General features: G+C 36.9%; 1 protein-coding gene across 1 annotated transcript in view; it reads left to right on the forward strand.

Annotated features, from left to right (window-relative positions):
• LOC141492103 (uncharacterized) overlaps positions 1–19,797 on the forward strand; it is a 280,770-nt gene that overhangs the window by 243,359 nt on the left and 17,614 nt on the right. Inside the window, exons 16-17 of the mRNA XM_074192728.1 lie at positions 6,697–6,825; positions 18,025–18,153. Coding sequence (XP_074048829.1) covers positions 6,697–6,825; positions 18,025–18,153 — 258 coding nt within the window. The remainder of the gene's footprint in view (positions 1–6,696; positions 6,826–18,024; positions 18,154–19,797) is intronic.

The raw sequence follows: 19,797 nt of genomic DNA on the forward strand, positions 1-19,797 counted from the left end.
TGGATACTATAAGTCATTTGAGATCAATTGATGATGACAATAGAAATGAATGTTATTTTAACAAATAGTATATTCAAGATGTAGTACTAATGACAATACTGCCATTTATATAGCTCCTACTATGGTACTCGGATGAGCACCAGCCTCCCAACAACTCTGGGAGGTAGGAGGCGTTATTAACTCTACTTTGCAATTGAGGATACTGAGGCAAAGGTGAAGGGATTTGTCCAAGGTCACTTGGTTAGTAGTATCTGAGACCAAACTTGAACTGAGATTTTCTGACTCCAGTCCCAGCTCTATCCCCCTGCACCACCTGACTGTCTTTCAATGAGTAGGCTAGCTTTATTGAGTTTAAAATCTTGATTATAAAAATCTCATTAGTTTTGAGTTTTTGAAATTGTATTTTCTTTACATGTGAATATACAGGTGCATGTTCATATATGTGAGTGTGGAAAAATGTTATGTGAGATCATGATTCCAGAGAACTTTCAATGGAAACTATTTCTTCACTATCCTTATGGAGGACTGTGGGTTTGAGATGTGTCATATGCTGTCAGCTGTGGTTGACATGTCAGTTTGTTTTTGCTTAAGTTTTTTCTATAAATTAGGACTATATATATATATATATATATATATATACATATATATGCACATATATGAAGATATTAGAGAATGAACCATTACTTTTCAATAACTTCATTAAGAATTAATTAATATATACAAAGAATAAATTCTTCAATAATTTTTCAAAAAATAAAATGTAATGTTGTAAATTTTCATCTAAGCTGAAATAGACAAAGATGTCATTCAAATAATTGAAAAACATTGGTGGTGGGGGGAGTCAGATTTGATGGATTCTAACTTCCCTTTCAACTTTAAATTTCCAATCCTATGAATGTATGACTTTTGTAGATGGTCTTTGAGAATCATGGCAGAGAAGAATCATGAGTCCCATGGAAGTTCAAATTCCTCAATATTATGTTGGATATATAAAGATTCACCCATAATATCAATTTTAAAAAGTCATTAACACATGATTTCTTTGGATATGGGCAATTGTATGTAATGTTGCTATCCTTTTGAACTGAAATTGCATTTTTCTTGAAGAGGCCAACATTAATCAATTCATCACTGGACTGTTGCAGAAAAGTTTTGCAGCTATTGTGACAGCAAACATGTATGAACAGCATACTGCTGTTCATATATTGCTGGTGGAATGGGCTTGACCTGTAGACAGTGATATTTGCTACTGTTGGTTAGTATATCTCAACTTGAAACAGTTCTAGCTCAATGCTGAAAGATTGGGAAAGTGCCTTTGGGTCAAATACTGAATCTCCTATTTATAAACTGGGGACCTTGGACAGATACTGATTCTTATTTTAGGCCTTCCATTTCTTTATTCATAAAATGAGGGCATTAAATTGTAATAGAATATTTGACTGTGTGTCGTAGCCAAATGGGTCTACTTCACGACCCTGAAGAGGACATTCCATCTCCTGTCTCCATGTCTTTGAATATAGAATGCTCTCTTTTTATGCCTCTGTCTCTGGAATACCAAGTTGATTTCAAGACTCAGCTTAGATATTACACAGGATGTTTCCTTATTTTATAATCCCAAGCCATCCCTGAATCATCTAGTATCTGCTTTGACTATATTCTGTGTTGTTTTATCTGTGCCCATATCTCCCATCTCACCCTATACCTAGGTAGAACATGTTATAGAAACTGATCTTTGCCTTTGTATTTCTAGCACCTAGCATATTGCCAGACAGTCAAGAAACATTAATAAATGTTAATTTCATATAATAAGGAGGACGAAAGGAAAAAGAAGAAAATAACAAGGCGGAGGAGGCAAAGGAAAGGCAGGAGAAGGAGGCAGAGGAGAAGACAAAGAATTAGCCATTGTCAGAAACGAAATCATAAGAGAAGTTAACACTACTCAAGAAAAGGAATGTTAACACAGACAGGGGTCCAGGGAAGCCCTTTCTAAAGATAGGAAGAAAATATTAATGAGAGAAATGAGGAACATTTTTGAAATCATCTATTTTGAAATTTAAGATGAAATTGAAAAGAGCTAAGAAAAATCTCCATTTGTAAGTAAAGATAAGAGCAGGTGGAAGAAAGCTATCAAGGATTATAGAGCAAGTTAGAGGATCAAGGGCAAACTACAAGGGAGAGTTGATGTCTTACGGAGGTAGGAAATAGGAAGCAGGTTGGGAAGTGATTTGGTTGATTTTCTTTAGTGGTACAAAATAATCCAATAGATGTAGGAGGAAAAAGAAATAGTCTTTGACTTATAGAATTATGTCTCATACTGAACTTTCTTTCTCCATAATTGTTGGAGGTTGAAATGGGGGGGGGGGGGAGTCGGTCCTTGGGAGCAAGGAGAAAGGAATTAGCATTGTATTTCCACCTGTAAGCAAAGTCTGTATTTCAGGAAAAGAACCAGAATCACAGGACTGAAAAAGACGTGAAATACTCCAACCTCTCTATATCCTGGGATTTTCCTTTCTCCTCTCCTTCCCCATCCAAGCGCAAGTTGACTTTTTCCTCTTGAGACTTACAAGAGAGTAGAATCTTATAGAAAGTAGATTTAGAATAGCGGGTCTTACTCTGTCTTTTCCTCTTTTTAATATTATGACAAATATATATCAATATAATTTGTTTCCTTTACAAATGAGAGTTGAATGATGGGGTTGGAAAATTAATTTCTCAAAACTGAAGGGCATAAAAAGGCTAAGAAATTCTAGGCTATAGAAAATCCCTCTTTTTAAAAAATTAAAAATATGTCAATAGCCATTATTTCAAAACTAATTGATTTCTTTTATAATCCTAAGTATTTTGTATTTAAAAGCACTATTTAGAGAAGAGGTCCATAGATTTCATCAGACTACCAAAGGTGTTCATAGTATAAAAATGGTGAAAATCCCTCACATAGAATTACAGAAACCACTAGGTTTGTAGAGGAGTGAATGGGAGGAGAGGGAGAATGGGAACTCTTAGAAAACGAGAAGAGGGGAAAGGAGGAGAGGAATTAAGATGGAATGGAGTGGAAGAGGGTAGAAGAAAGAGCAGAATTACATCACTTTGAAAAACAGAGTAAAGGGCAAAGACAACGCAACAGAAGTCCATCGTATTTAGGTTTCTGAGAACTTGCAAAGATTTGGGATACTAATACTTTTTCATTCAGGGCTTTATTTTCCTCCTTTAAATAGATAATATTTTTTTAAATACAATGAACTGTATACTCAAACATGAGGAGTTATTCCTCATGCACTGGAGAAGCCATTATGTGATGGAAACTGAAGTCAGCAAGGCTTATCTTCATGAGTTGCAGTCTGGTCCCGGACACTTACCAGCTATGAGATCCTGGATATATCACTTAACCTCATTTACCTCACTTTCCTCATCTGTAAAATGAGCTGGAAAAAGAAATGGCAAACTTCTCCAGTAGCCCTGCCAAGAAAACCCCAAATGGGATATCAAAAACTAAGAATGACTGAAAAACAGTTGAACAGTAACAACAAAAATTGTGGAGACATTTTTTCCTAGTTTTCAGGATAGAATCATTTGAGCCAGCAGAAGTGAGAAAATCATTTCTGAAGTGAACCTGGGCCCTGGAAACTATAGAGCATTGCAGAGAAAGCTATACCCCAATGATGATCTATAGACAAAGAGCAGAAGGCAGAGTTAGGAAGGAGAGAATGTGTGCAATGGCTTAGTCAAATCTGATGATATTTTGGTCAAATCTTGAAGGATGGATAGTAATGGAACATATGGTACCTAAAGTTATTTTCCTAGCAGAAAGGATGATGTGAACAAAGGTATAAAGGAGATAAAACACAATGTCTGTTTGAATAATTTTCAGTCAGCTGATTTGTCTGGAACATAGTGCTATATCAAGGGGAGGCATCAGGGATAAGGTTGGAAAAGTAGATTGTGGCAGTGATAAATGGTTGACATGCTCCCTAATGAAGATATCTGATCATTTGATAGATGGAAGGTATCCAATGGAAGAGCACATCTCACCCCTCTGCACCAGGTCAGGGATAGAACTCCCAAAATCTGTTGGGATACGGAAAAGTGAATGTACAGATGAAAACAGAGGGGCCAGCAATAGGATTATTTCCTGTGTGGGGAAGGTGAAAAAGAAAAAAGAATGTTTGGAGCATATCATGTACTAAATAAGAAGACTTCACACTGTGGCTGCTCTCTGATTTGTCATAATTTCTATAAATCCTTCAGTAATTCTCAAATGTTAATGAGGTCAGCTATGGTACCAGGGGGAAAAGAGCACTGGACAAACCACTACGGACCCCAAAGACTTTTCCTCTTCTTCACCAGACATCCTTAGAAAGTGGAGATTGGCAGCTTCCCCTGCTGCACTTAGATGTGGGAAATCTAAATCAAGTAACCTGGAGCTGTTTGTTTCACATGGCCCCAAGATGAGATGAATTAACTTGTCTTTCTGCTACAGTGATCATGAAGAAGATAGCAGAAGTGATCAAAAACCACAATTCTGGACCTAATTGTTATACTTGGTGCTCTTCATGCCTTTTTTTTTAAGTCTACACAATTCTTTTCCTATATTATCCTATCTGATAGGCAAAAAACTCAAACTCATTGCTTTCAATTCTTTTAGAAATAAGACAGAACAAGTTTCCTCTTTGCTGATGACAAATGAACTGACTCAACTTGGGATACACAAACTTATCTAAAATATCCATTGTGGGAATGAACATCAAACACAGGAAAGAAAAATTTCTCCCATTCCAGTGTTGTACAGGCATCTTAGTTGTGATTGTACTCAGATTTCCTACGTTATAATATCTTCCAGGCCAACTGAGAAAATGGGAGAAAGCACAGGGTCAGCAGCAGAACCATATTAAAGATTCATAAAAATCAATTTGACTCCTTCCAACTTAAAGGGATGTTCTCCTCTTGGGTAGTCAGTCCCATCTCCACCCAACTTCTGTCTTCTGCTTACACCCTTGATCTACCTTGATCAATCCTGTCTAGAGGTACATTGCACTGCTTGTGATTGCCCTCATTGGCTATATTTCTTTGTGCAGGGCAGTCTGCCAGTTCAGAAATTCCACAGTTGTGAAAGGCTGTAATTTCTTCCTCCAGGGCATCCTGCCACCTCAAGAGATTCCCCAGTTGTTAACCATGATTAGCTTCCATTGTTGTCACTAGCTGTGTGTGACCTTAGCCAAGACTCTTGATCTCTCTGAACCTAATTTTCCTCACCTGGAAAAATACCACCTACCATATCTACTTCATACATCATGCAGGTGATTATCAGGTGCAGTTCAGGATCCACCGTCCAGGCTATGATGACCTATAGATGCAGACTTTTATCCAACTGCAAACAATATGCAAAAATGTCGATTATTCGAATAATCAGTTGACAGCATGGAGGAACAACGCACTGGAGATTAAACATTCCAATATAATTAATCTTGGGCAGTCATGATTAGAAACAAAGAATACAAAGTTAAATGATGAGTCCAGAAAAACTTCATTATCCCAACCAAGTTCTAGGGGTACTCTGTGGCTAGTGCTGCTAGGTGCTTTGAATCATTAGACTAGAGACCTATGTAATGCCTAGATAAGTATTTTGTTCTAGATTTAGATGGAAACAGTTTTCTTGGTGGACTGTCATACTGTTGTTAATGCTTTTGTTGTTTTAAACTAAATCGCTGAATTTTCATTGAATTTGGGGTTAGGGCTCAAACAGACCTGACAGAAACAAAGAGAGTTGTTGAGTAACATCAGAGATCTTCTTCTTCTGCCTGCTGCCTCCTTTACTCCCATGATCCAATGACTTGTCCTTTCCTTGGGACTAGGGTCCCTTCCCTTGGAAGAGATCATAGTCCCTTTAGTGGACCAGTTTTGGGACTTTCTGCAGTTACTTGGTGACTAAACTGTCCATGAGTCAGTTTCTCTTGACTTTATTGAACTTGTTCTTAGATAGCAAAAACAAAGTCCAATGCTTCTCGTCATGGTAGACCCTAGCAGAGATTCCATTCAACTGATATAAGAACCCCAAGTAGACACCAAGCTATGTGTCCACAAGGAGGAATTTTTTTGGGGGGTAACAGAGGAGTGGAAGGTTTGCCTTCAATTTAATTTTACACAAAAATGAGTTCCTGGGCTCAAGAGGCTTACATTTTAATGGGAGAAAAATGTATATTATATATTTATCTATACATATAGATAAATATATAGATAAATCAATATATAGGAGTTATGATACAATGAATATTAGGGAGAATAAGGAAAGTCTTAACTAGAAGTTAGTACCTAAACTGTGCTCAGGAAGAATCTAGGGATTCTAACAGGGAGAAGGGAAGGAGGGAGAGCATTTGAGGGATGGATGGGAGACAGTCTGCTGCCTCCATCTGATAGGATCTAAACTGTTCAAGCACAGGCATTGCTTTGTTTTTATCTCCACATAACCAGCACCTATCACAGGAGGGACTTAATAAAAACTCATTGCACTGATCTGAAACTCTGAGACAGCAACTTACCAAAAGGGTTGAATCTCAGTAAGAATAACTTGAGTTGGACTAAAAATACCCAATGAACCATCACTTTGAATGTATAAGTAACTGAGTGCCCAAGAACATGAAATGAGATGCTGGCCAGCTTCCAGAAAGAGTGTAACATGTGGTTTTGTTCTTTTTTTAACAGGATGCCCAGACGGCACTTATGGTCCCTACTGCCAAATGATGTGTAAATGCATGAATGGAGGCCATTGTGACCTCTTGCTTGGCACCTGCAACTGCCCCCCTGGCTTCACTGGCACAGACTGTGGACAGGGTAAGTCACTGGAAGGAGTACCAGAGGAGTTAACTGCACTCTGCCAGGACAGCTTACTCTCTTAGCCAAGGCCAAAACTGAATGAAAGTCTTTAGGAGTTTCAGTTAGCAGAAAAAACAATGCCTAAGCTATTGTATTTGATAATTTACTGCAGTGCAAACAAACACACACTGACCCAAATCTCAGGGTGAGTATTCCTTTTTTCAGAACTTGATTTAAAACTGGAGTCTGTGGAAGCCAGCCAAAGAGAGAGTTCTGGTCCCAGCACCTCCCACTCCCATAGAGCTGGGTCAGACTCGGGATTGGAAAATGGATTGGCCAAGATCCCACCCAACTGGGGTTGCCTAGGTTCAAGATTTCAAACTCATTTTCAATATCTTACAGCTTCACTCCCCCAAAACAATTTCCCAGCTCAAAGAAAATCATTCCAAAAAATTCAGAAACTTCATCTTGACTTGACTGAACAACCATAGACTTAAGTATGAGTGGTCAGAGGCAAGAAGATCCAATTTCCCTAAAAATATACTTAGGTTTTGAATGGGAAAGGAAAGGGTTTAACAAAAGAAAACTATGTCTTGCTAGATCTAACAAAATTGAACTGCAAAGATTTGTAGATTCTAATTCCCAGCATCTCTGCCTTAGTTCCCTTTCTCTCTGCTCACAGTCATCACTCAAGTTGAGAAACTCATATCTTCTCACCTCAACTATTGTGATTCTCCTGACTAGTGTTCCTAACTCAATCTTCTCTATTCATCATCCTTCAAAAAACTGCCAAGAGAATTTCCTGAAGTCCAACCTAGCATGACACTCTCTGATCAACACACCTCAACAGTCCACTGTGACAACATAATCTAAGATCAGACATCTAACATCTAATATCAGATATCTAACATCTAACAAGAACTAATATCATCATCATCATCATCATCATCATCATCATCATCATCATCATCATCACTCCAAGAATAGAATATCCACACCGCTGAGATGATTTGACTGTCCTCTGTCTTAAATGAGTTATTACAATTCATTCTCCCTCACACATTATTCATTCCAACAAAATTAACATACTAGCTACTCACAAAGGGCTGTGGATAGAGAACCAGATTTGGACCTAGGAAGATCTGAGCTCAAATTGGGCCTCAGACATTTTCTAACTGTGGCAACTGAAGCAAGACACTAAACTCTGTTTATCTCAATTTCCTCATCTATGAAATGAACTGGAGAAGGAATTGGTAAATCAATCTAGAATGTCTATCAAGAAAACCCCAAATGAGGTCACAAAGAGTTAGCCATAACTGAAAAACAACTCAACAACTCAGTAAAACTGCACACATCCCATCTTGCTTCCCTCCCTTTACCCCATGTTTCAATGCTCCCCGTCCTCACCTCCACTAATTTAGGCATTCCTTATAGACTCTGCTCAAGTGACACTTGCTCAGGGTGACAGAATTCTCTGTTAGAGAGAGAGCGAGAGCGAGAGCGAGAGCGAGAGCGAGAGCGAGAGCGAGAGAGAGAGAGAGAGAGAGAGAGAGAGAGAGAGAGAGAGAGGAGAGGGAGAGAAGAAGGAGGGAGGGAGAGAGAGAACTGACCTGGGTTCAGATTCTCTAACACATGCTAGCCTTGGGACCCTCCAAAACACATCCAACCACTCAGTGCTCTAATTAGTGGTATTAAACTCAAGTTGAAAGTAGGGCCACTAAACTGTGAATATCGATGTAGAATGCCACATATCAGCATTATCCACATTCTATCATATTTTAGTTATTTTATTCAAATTTTATCAATTACATTATAATCTTCTTTGGCTACATTTAAGAGTATTGCTCCACCCCAGGTAACACTTAGATTACAGTACCAACCTGCCTTCCCCAACCAGGAGTTCTTCTACTAATGAAGTCACAGACTTTATACCATATTTCACATTTAACTTCTCTGTGTACACATTAATTCCTTCTAAATAACAAGTCATGAGTTCCTTGAGGGAAGGAAGTGATGTCTTCATATTTCCCACACCTGTCCCATAGGAAACATTAAATATGTGGTGAATGAAGATGAACAAATATTCATCTTTTGAGTTTTTATATATGGCACTACATACAAACAATTCAGACATTGTCTTATGTCCATTTAAGAAACAAATGGGAAGCAAAGACAATTATTTAATTAATCTAACAAGGATGTTATATAAGTAGAAGGTAAGCTGCCTGAAGGTAAGCATGCTTGATTTTTTGATCTTAGTAGCCTGACAACTTTTTCAGTACCTTACCCTTAATAATAGCAGTAATATTAATAATGATGACTGTGATGATGACAATGATAATAATAATGATGATGATGAAGATAATTATGATGAAGATGGTAATGATAACAATAAATGTTGGACTTTTTTTAATGAATTAGAAAATAAACAGCACATTTTTCTGACTTATGCATAATACTTTTAGGGATGATGTTGGGCCACTGACATGTCATGTTATAGTTAATGATGATATTTCTTCTTTGTTCTTAAAGAAAACCATGACATCAAGGAGGTGATGTCATGACCATCGAATGGACTGGATCTGAGTGAGGGATTACTGTGCTAAGTCATCAGCCTCACTTCTCCTGATTTGGGATCAGGACCAGATATGACCTAGGACAACTGTAAATAGCCCTAGATATGGAGCAATCAGGGTTACTTGACTTGTCAAAGGTCCTACAGCTAGTATCTGCAGTTAGATTTGAACTCAAGACCTCTTAACTACAAGTCTGTTGCTCTATCCACTGCACCACCTAGCTGCCTAGATATGTTACAACCACTCTGCTGAAAGTTAGTATAGCCTAGTAGCTGAACCAAAGAGCTTAAATTGGGGACCCACTCTTCTACCAGTCAGTTATGAGACCTTAGACAAGTCATGTCAGGGCCTCATTTTCCTCACTTATCAGCTAAAATAGACTTGATCATTGCTAAGGTCCCTCTTGGGCTAACATATGATGATTATTGCACTTCTAGTCAAGCAAGAGGTCATGTGCCAGGCAATCATCTTGTTGGGAACAAGAATACACGCAACACGAAGGAATATTCATCAAACAATCTACAAGGAAGAACCAGTGAAAATCGTACTGAGCCCTTACTTCCTACACATATCAAATGTCCTCTCCTCTGCTTCAGCAGCTGAAGACCTTGTCATAAGATTCTGTCTTGACTTGTGCTTGCAAACTAGATCTATAAGGAAACCATTTGGGGGTCAAAATTGAGAGCGGAAAAGGGCTTTAGGGATCATCTAGTCTAATTTTCTCATTTTAGAAATGAGGAATCTGGGATCCTTGGTGCTTAAATGAATGTATCAGGGTCATATAAGAACTAAGTGGTCACCTCTAAATTTGGTTCCAAATCCTGTGCTTTCTACACTAAAGAGGAATAAGTATGTTTTGAAAAGGTGAGCTTCGATCTAAATTGGGGCCATTTGAGGCCCCTGATTTGCAAGAGAGATTTGTAGTCAAAGTGTTTTGACACTCTGTGTTTGCTTAGAAATTCCTAACGTCAACTCAAATTGCAATGAAAAAATAAGCAAAGCTTTGAACAATTTCTTTTCCTTTTGAAAGCAACTTTTTTTAGACTCAAAGCTGAACTGAAGGCAAGTCAGAGAAGGCTGTTTGATTAAAAGACGGGGCCTTGTTTTACAAAGTTTTAAAAAAATGTCCACTGACCGCCAGAATGTTTTAATGAGAAAAATCTGCTGGCGTTGTTTTTCCTGTAGTTTGTCCTGAAAATTACTATGAGGAAAATTGTACCCTGTTGTGTTTCTGTGGCCCAGGGCAGGATGACCCAAAGACTGGAAGGTGCCAGTGCCCGCATGGGCAGAGTGGACCTAGTCATCAGCAATGCAAGAGAATGAGATATACAAGGTCACTTTGTGTGTCTAGAGAATAACAAATATGAAACATAAAGGTAGCTTGGGAGCCAAGGAAAGTAAATACACTCTTCATATTTATAATAATTTCTTCTTGGGGGAAAGCATATTAAAATATTTGACCCTGTGAATCGGCATTTTTAATTGAATTTTTAAAATCTAAATTTGCTTTTACTTCACTTACATTTCCTATTGTCCTCTTCTTACCTCTTCCAGTGAACAATCAATAAAAAAGAGGGGTAGACAACAACTCATCAAAACCAAACAATGATCAATAGTTCAATGAAGAAACATTTACTCAGCACCAACTTTAGGCCAGACTGTGTGATAAGAATTGAAAGAACCTGACTTTAGTTAGCAGTGTTCCACATCTAACGTTCCCCATCTCTTCCCAAGGAGAAAGCGTCTTCATACTTCTTTTTTGGAGCCATGTTTTGGCCTTATAATTTCACAGAATCCAGTTGCAAGTGTTTGTTGCTACGATTCTTTCCATACTGTAAATGTTTCTACATTATACATGTTCCTTTTCTGTTTCTGCTCACTTCACTTTTCATCAAATCAATCTCTCAATACTTGTCTCTATTCTTCCCATCCATCATTTCTTACATCACAAACTATCCCTCTAAATTCATGTAATATAACCTAACTAACCCACTATCCATAGACATTTGCTTTGCTATCAGCTTCAATTGTTTGTTACTATAAAAACTATTCCTATTAAAATTTGGGCACATAAGGAACTTTTCTTTTTATTCACATCCTTTCTTATGACTGTTCATAGCTTGACATTTTCATTTTTTTTGAGAATATTTGTTTATATCTTTTTCATTATTTATCCTGATAGAAGTGGCATTTAGTCTTATGTATTCCTATTAGTTGAATATTTATCTTAGGCATAAATTTTGGTTTTAGTTTTTTATCAGAAATACTTGGTACAAAGATTTTTTTTCCTCTAGTCAAATATTCTTCTTCTCTTATTTGCATTGTTTTGTTTATGTAAAACCTTTCCAATTCCAAGTAATCAGAATCTATTGTGCCATTTGCAAACACTAATCTTTTTAATTATATATTCTCTTTTTAAATCATGTCAATTATAAATATATTCTTCTCATTCTCCTCTTCTCAAATAGCTATCACTTGTAACTACGAATAAAAAAAAAAGGGAGAGGGAGGAAAATGCAATTCCACAAAATAAAACTATGTGTCACCCAAGTCTGCCATTATAGACAATACTTTGAAGAGTCTATTACAAAAATCATAAATCTTCTCATTTAATAGGAAATTACCAGATAGTAGTTTGGGTGCTATTTATAAAATTTAAAAATGGGTGCATCCATGCTCAATTCTGTGGATAGAAATACATAGATAAGAACAAATACCACCTCCACTAGGATTGATTTCAAACACTCCAAGAAGTCTTATCTTGTGATTCTTGTCTACATCTTTCAGTAAATACCAGCTAATGAATTTAACTAATGGGTAGAGAGGCTGCTAGGTGGTGCAGTGGATAGAGCACCAGGCCTGGAGTCAGGAGGAACTGAATTCAAATCTGGCCTCAGATGCTTCATAATTACCTATCTGTGTGACCTTGGGCAAGTCACTTATCCCCTTGCCTTGTAAAAACAAGATAAAAAAAACAAACCAACTAATGGATTGATTATTTTCCTTTGTTTTCCTGTTCCCTTGAATGATACACAAGGGAACATGTAAGGAGATTGATCCATTCGTTTATTTTCTCCCAGTTTCACTCCAATATAATAGCCTTGACTGTCTTGGGGACATCTCAAATTGGATTTTGCATGGGCATCCTAAATGTTACATGCTCAAAACAGAATTCATCATATTTTACCTCTGATAACCACATTCTTCCTAATCACTTAGGGCTGAACCCTTGACCCCTTACTCTCTTTTAGTTCATTGCCAGACGTTGTCATTTCTTTCTCTTTTTTTTAGGATTTTTCAAGGCAATGGGGTTAAGTGGCTTGCCCAAGGCCGCACAGCTAGGTGTCTGAGGTCAGATTTGAACTCAGGTCCTCCTGACTCCAGGGTCGGTGCTCTATCCACTGCGAAACCTAGCCACCCCAGACTTTGTCATTTCTATCTTCATATTTCTTCCCTCTACTCCTCTAGGTCAGGCCCTCATCATCTATTATAATAAACTTCCATTTGGTCTACCCACCCTATCTCCCTACTCAGTACATTCTTCACAACAACCAATGTGAGTTTTCTAATGTGCAAATTTGCTCATATAACCTCCCCTCCCCACCATTGGCTTCTCATTATTTTGGATAGACTAATAGACTTTGGATAGACTAATATAAATCTTGAGTCATCTGCTTGGAGAGTTTCATTAAACTCTTGAGAGTTAGCTCACCAAATGAAATAGAATAGAGCATCAAAGATGTTCCACTGATTTTCTTTAAAAAAAAATAAACTTTCTGAAGTATCCACAAGCCATTATCTTTTTTTAATTTATTGATACTCAATGATGCTTACTACATTTTTTGCCAGGTTCATCTATAATAGATGTGACAATTGATGTTGCTGAAATCACACCCAACAATATAAGGAAAAATTAAATTTGACTTTATCTTGTCAGATCAAATATAATTAGTTACCAGTATGGGAATCATTTCTTAATCAGCTGTCATAATACAGTCAGATTAACCAGATGAAACAAGGACCAAATTCAACACCAACAAATTAAATGAAAGAATAGAGATGAGGATTGGTACAATTTCAACAGCTCCCATCTGACCCATTTCAATGAGCTATTGATGCTAAAGAATGGAAAATGGGTAACTAACTCAGATGCAATCACTTCAGAAAGAAATTGAATCAACATTAAATAGTCATTCTTCAAAAGAGACCAAAAGAGCCCCCAACCATCTCAGCCAGGAAGCACTTGAACTCCTTGCCAAGCACAAAGTCATGGCAGCCAAAGTCAACACTACTTTAGAATGTAAACTCATTTGCAATATGTTACAGAGGAGAATAGTATAACATTGAAAATGGTATCAACTCCCAAACAGTGGAAGAGAAAAAGACATCTGAAAGAAGCTTGGCCCAAGACCTAAATAAGCCAGTTCATCCCAAGTACATTTATGTGTGAAACTGAAAGAAAGGGAAAAAGTAAACACAAAATAGAAGAGATTTCCTAATATTCCTTTATTTACGATGGACAATGATTGAATCATTACATTTGGACCCTCACATTTTAGTAATCAGTGTGTTTTACAAGGAAATAAAACTAGTACTATCTAAAGACAAAGCATAGCAGATATACTATACCAAATAAACAGAGAAAAATTCCATAGTGGAGAGAGTAAAATGTTGAAGGCCACTAGGATTAATTTTCATGATATCTTTTCAAAATGGGAAAGATTCAAATGATCCTGGACTTGGTATCATTGCCAAGAAGAGGTCATTCAGAAGACTGGCGATTACAAAATCATGTATTTATTTTATTAGCAACCTTCTGAAAATGGCAATTCATATGCAGCCTAATCTAATGCAACACACATTTATTAAAAAGGGAGGCACAAAGTCATTTTTAGTGGTTTTTAAACCGAACGGCTGATATCTTTGGTACAGGGACTTTCCAATGAGGAAACCTCCAAAGACTATGAAACAGCAATCCTTATCCTCAAGTAGGTTACATAGTCCAGCATGAAAACAAAAAGAGAGCTAACATTTACCAGGTTCAAGTAGTGGAGGGAGGGATTCCCATAAATCATTGCCCGTGATTCACATCTCCACCTAGAGACAACAAACATCAGAATTTCATTTATTTGGCACCTATCCATTGACCTCCCCTAGAGACATCATAATATTTCTGTAAGCAAAAGGTCCTTAGGTTTCCAATGCAAGCACTACAGCTAATAATGTATATCAAGACTGTCTTTATTCTACCACATAGAACATAAAGGACTCATAGAAGACCATCAACATGAAAGGACAATTCTCCATCACTTCCTAGCAATGCTTTCCTTTTCCTTCCTCTTCTGTCCCATCCTTCAGATATATAACACCACCCTTTGGTTGAAATTCTCCAGAAAGAAAATGTATATAAGAAAAACACCCTATTATCTTCCAGTGAATTCCTCCCCTCTTCCCCCACTAGTAGCCTAAGAATAAAGTTTGGGATTATTCTAGTATGGAATTTTTATTTAAAGTTTCTAAACTACCATCCAGCCCACTTCCAGTTCCCACAAGAGCCATGGCTTCAGAAGAAGATGCATAATGGCTCAGTCCCTTGCTGCTCCTAAAGATCTGGGGTAACAAAATAGCTCTTCTCTCCAAAAGGCTCAGTTCAGGAGACCTTAATGTTCCATTATTACATCAAACTGGTACCATTTCTGGAATCCTCTCTTGAGGTTAAATTCTGCCCCTTTGAATACCCCTCTGACCTGTCTTGTGTAGGGTTAAATGGTAAAAGAGAGAGAAAAGGAGGGGGAGAGAGAGAGAGAGAGAGAGAGAGAGAGAGAGAGAGAGAGAGAGAGAGGAGTAGAGGGAGTGGGTGAGAGAGGAGAGAAAGAGGCAGACGGAGGAGGGAAAGAGAGAAAGAGAGAGAGAGAGAGACAGAGAGAGAGAAAGAGAGAGACAGAGAGACAGAGAGAGAGAGAGAGAGAGAGAGACAGAGAGAGAACTCAGCTTAGATTTTGTTCTTTTATCTATATACCAATTTGTCTGCTCCCAATTGGAATCTTTATTCCAGTGAAGAAGTCTAGATCATCAGAAGTCATTACAATCAATTGGTGGTATTGGATTATCATTGTGTATGTCCACAGCTTCCATGAGGTATTATGTGCCAAACTAAATGAGAAATTATATCTTATGTCCTTGTCAAGTTGTTGAAACTACTTATTCAAATATCATAAAGAGAAGGTTTAATCAACACGCCAAGAGCATTGGATTTCAAATTAGAGAACTGGGTTCAAACCCTTGATTTAAGATTGACTCTGACACTTATTACCTGTGTGATCATAGGCAAGTATTCTTTGGCTTCAGTTTACTGCTCTCAAAATGAGAATAAAAGACCTCTGAGATCCTCCTAGGTATGAATCTGCAAGTTCCTCTTCATCCTATAGGGATCTCATTTTTTTAATGCTTAAAATAAATTTATTTATTTTTGAATTTTACAATTTTCCTCCAAATCTTGCTTCCTTTCTCCCCATCTCCCACAGAAGGCAGTCTGTTAGTCTTTACATTGTTTCCATGGTATATGTTGATCTAAGTTGAATATGGTGAGAGAAAAATCATATCCTTAAGGAAGAAAAATAAAGTATTAGAGATAGCAAAATTACATAATAAGATAAGGTTTTTTTAATTAAAGGTGATAATTTTTGGTCTTTGTTCAAACTCCACAATTCTTTCTGTGGATACAGATGGTATCCATCTGTGATAGATCACAGATATCCCAAAATTGTGACTGATTGTTTCACTGATGGAATGAGCAAGTTCATCATTGTTGATCATCACCCCCATGTTGTTGTTAGGGTGTACAATGTTCTGGTTCTGCTCATCTCACTCAGCATTAGTTCATGCAAGTCTTTCCAGGCTTATCTGAATTCCCATCCCTTCTGGTTTCTAATAGAACAATAGAACAATATGTGAACAATAATGTACACATACCACAGTTTGTTCAACCATTCCCCAATTGATGGACATTCGCACGATTTCCAATTCTTTGCTCCCACAAAGAGCTGCCATGAATATTTTTGTACAAGTGATGTTTTTACCCATTTTTATGATCTCTTCAGAGTGTAGATGCAATAGTGGTATTACAGGATCAAAGGCTATACACAATCTTGTTGTCCTTTGGGCATAATTCCAAATTGCTCTCCACAAGGTTGGATGAGTTCACAGCTCCACCAACAATGCATTAGTGTCCCAGATTTCCCACAACCCTTCCAACATTGATCATTGTCTTCTCTGATTATATTGGCCAGTCTGAGAGGTGTGAGGCAGAACCTCAGAGATATTTGCATTTCTCTAATAAGTAATGATTTAGAGCAGTTTTTCATATGACTATGGATAGCTTTGATTTCCTCATCTGAAAATTGTCTCTGCATATCCTTTGACCATTTGTCAATTGGGGAATGTTTTTTTTTATAAATTTTACTCAGTTCTCTATATAATTTTTTGCCAAAAATGCTAGTTGTAAAAATTGCTTCCAAATTTGCTACAATTCTTTTGATCTTGGTTACAGTGGTTTGTCTGTGCAAAAGCTTTTTTAATTTAATGTAATCAAATTATGTAGTTTGTTTTTAATTATGTTCTCCATCTCTTCCTTGGTCATAAACTGCTTCCTTTTAAATAGGTGATCTCAATATTTTAACAAATTTAACTGGATTGTCCTTGATAAAAATAAAAGAGGAGAGAAGACAGATTTTTTTAGATTTTGGCAAGCAACAAAACAATAAATCAAGCCCTGATTTATTGTATTTATACATTTCTGAGCTGTAACTGTTCACACTGAAAATTTAACAATCAACTCTTAGGATTCAGACTGATCTGGTTCCAGCACAATATTGCCTTTTTATTTGAAACTTTAACCATCATTATTACAAATAAATTGTTCAGTGAGGACTGGGTATGAAGACAATAGTATCTACTTAGTAGCATGATAAGAGATCTGAGCTTGTCAGGAAAGGTAGTTCTTACTTTGGGTTTGAATCTTATCACCAATTCATAATGTATCCTATGCAAGACAAGCCCATTAATCTCTTCCAAACTCAATTTTCTCATTTATCAAATGAGAATAATCATATTTCTACTACCTATATCCTAGGTGTATTGTGAAGAAAGCACTTTTTTTAAGATTTTTTTCCCAAGGCAATGGGGTTAAGTGGCTTGCCCAAGGCCACACAGATAGGCAATTATCAAGTGTCTGAGGCCAGATTTGAACCCAGGCACTCCTGACTCCAAGGCTCGTGCTCTATTCACTGTGCCACCTAGCCATCCTTGAAAGCACTTTAAAAAAATAGAAAACATCCCAGATAGCTATTTACGTGTTGTGACCCCATTAGTTGAGAGTTTCTTTAAAACAAATATTTTTTCATTTCTTTATAGCCCCAGAATGTAGCTCAGTGCCTGGCCCAGAGTGCTTAATAATGTTTTGTTGACTGGTTTACTGTTGACTGGTTTACTCTTACTTGATATTGCAACTGTGTTCTTAACTTCAGAAAACACATGTATTTCCATATGCCATGACACTATCATGGGCAGTTCCTCCATCTAAGTCACTGAGAAATGTTACCTGTGTAATATTTTCATCTTCTCTGTTAATTTTTATTTACAGCTTGCGCCCAGGCAAAATATGGCCACAAATGTCAGTTAACTTGTGCCTGCAAAAATGATGGGATTTGTAGTCCCATGGATGGAAACTGTACCTGTGGACTTGGCTGGACAGGCAATTACTGTGAGGAAGGTAAATTGTCATTCTTGGTCCTTTACGAATTAGTTGGATCTACTTTATGACTAACGATCACTAAGATAGTACAAAAATAATGATTTTGATATCAAGAATAGTTGATATTCACATATTACTTAGAGGCTTGTAAGTAATTTCAACTATATTATCTCATTTGGTCTGCATTTGGTAATAGAATCATGGATTCAGAATTGGAAAGAACTTTGTAGGTTATTCATTGAGCTCAACCCCCTCATTTTATAGTTGAAAAAACTGGTTCAAAAAATAAAGTATTGGGACATCACTAGTCCTGAAGTAGAAAGACTTAAGTTCAAATCCACTTCCAAATACTTAATATTTGCATGACTGTGTGACCTTGGGCAAGTCACTTAATTCCATTGCCTTGCAAAAACCAAAACAGGAAAAAAACAAACCTCAAGTGCTTTGTACAGGATCTTATGGAAAGTGTGTGTCTGAGGTAGGACTGGAATCCAAACTTCCCAGACTCAAAATCCATTGTTTTATCTGCTATATTATGCTTCTCACAACAATCCCATGAAAAATGATGATGATGATGATGATGATGATGATGATGTAATGGAGAGGGAGAAGGGGAAGTGACTTGTTCATATTTCTCCAATTGTCTTTTCTTTTATTCAGTCTCTGCTCTTTCTATTATATTGTCTTATTAAATGATTGGAAACGAAAATCTGACATCAGGAAGTTGAAAGTCTTCATAGTCCATTCAACAAAGATCATTAGAAGCTTATCTGTCCTTCACTCGAATATGAGTTTTGTCACTAAATCATAAGAGCACAATCAAGAGAACATTGTATTCAGTAGCAGCAATATTTTTTTAGGTGTTTGCAAGACAAATGGGGTTAAGTGGCTTGCCCAAAGCCACACAGCTAGGTAACTATTAAGTGTCTGAGACTGGATTTGAACTCAGGTACTCCTAACGCCAGGGCTGGTGCTCTATCCACTGCTCCACCTAGCTGCCCCTAGAAATATTGTTTTAAGTTTTGAGTGACTAATTATAAATACCCAAATTCATTGTTGTAAGGACCCATGATGGAGGATGCTATCTGCATTCAGAGAAAGATCTGATAAATAAAATGAGTTTACATATGTACATATTCATGATAAATGGTAACCATCTCTAGGATGGGAGGGAAGAAAGAAAAATATTACAGAATAATTTTAGTATATTTTAAAAAGGAATACTAAGTTCATAATAGATTTGCAGTTTCATGTGCAATTATCTTTTTTTTCATCCTACTTTCTATGGAAATGTTTATTTCTTAAGTTCTGAATATAATCAAGAAAAATTCTAAAAATTCATCATATTACTTTAGTATTTTCAATATAGATTAAAAGAATATATTTTAATCATGTTTGTTTCATAACATTATTGGATGATCTATTTAAGTTGCAAGTTCTAAGAGTTCATTTTGTCTAAGACTCTCATATGAGTTTCTAATATATGAGAAACTGAAGATCTAGAAAAGCCTAGAGGTGTCTAACCCCCAATATCCAGGCCCTAAGAGATAGAGATGGAGTGGAGGTGTTGATTCTTAAGCTATGAATCTAGAATTCCATGCTCTCTCAAATTTTAATCTTTCCTCTCTGTTTATACTCATTTCAATGAATATGCTCAACTAT

This window comes from Macrotis lagotis, chromosome 6 (assembly GCF_037893015.1).
Source record: "Macrotis lagotis isolate mMagLag1 chromosome 6, bilby.v1.9.chrom.fasta, whole genome shotgun sequence".
Lineage (NCBI taxonomy): Eukaryota > Metazoa > Chordata > Mammalia > Peramelemorphia > Peramelidae > Macrotis > Macrotis lagotis.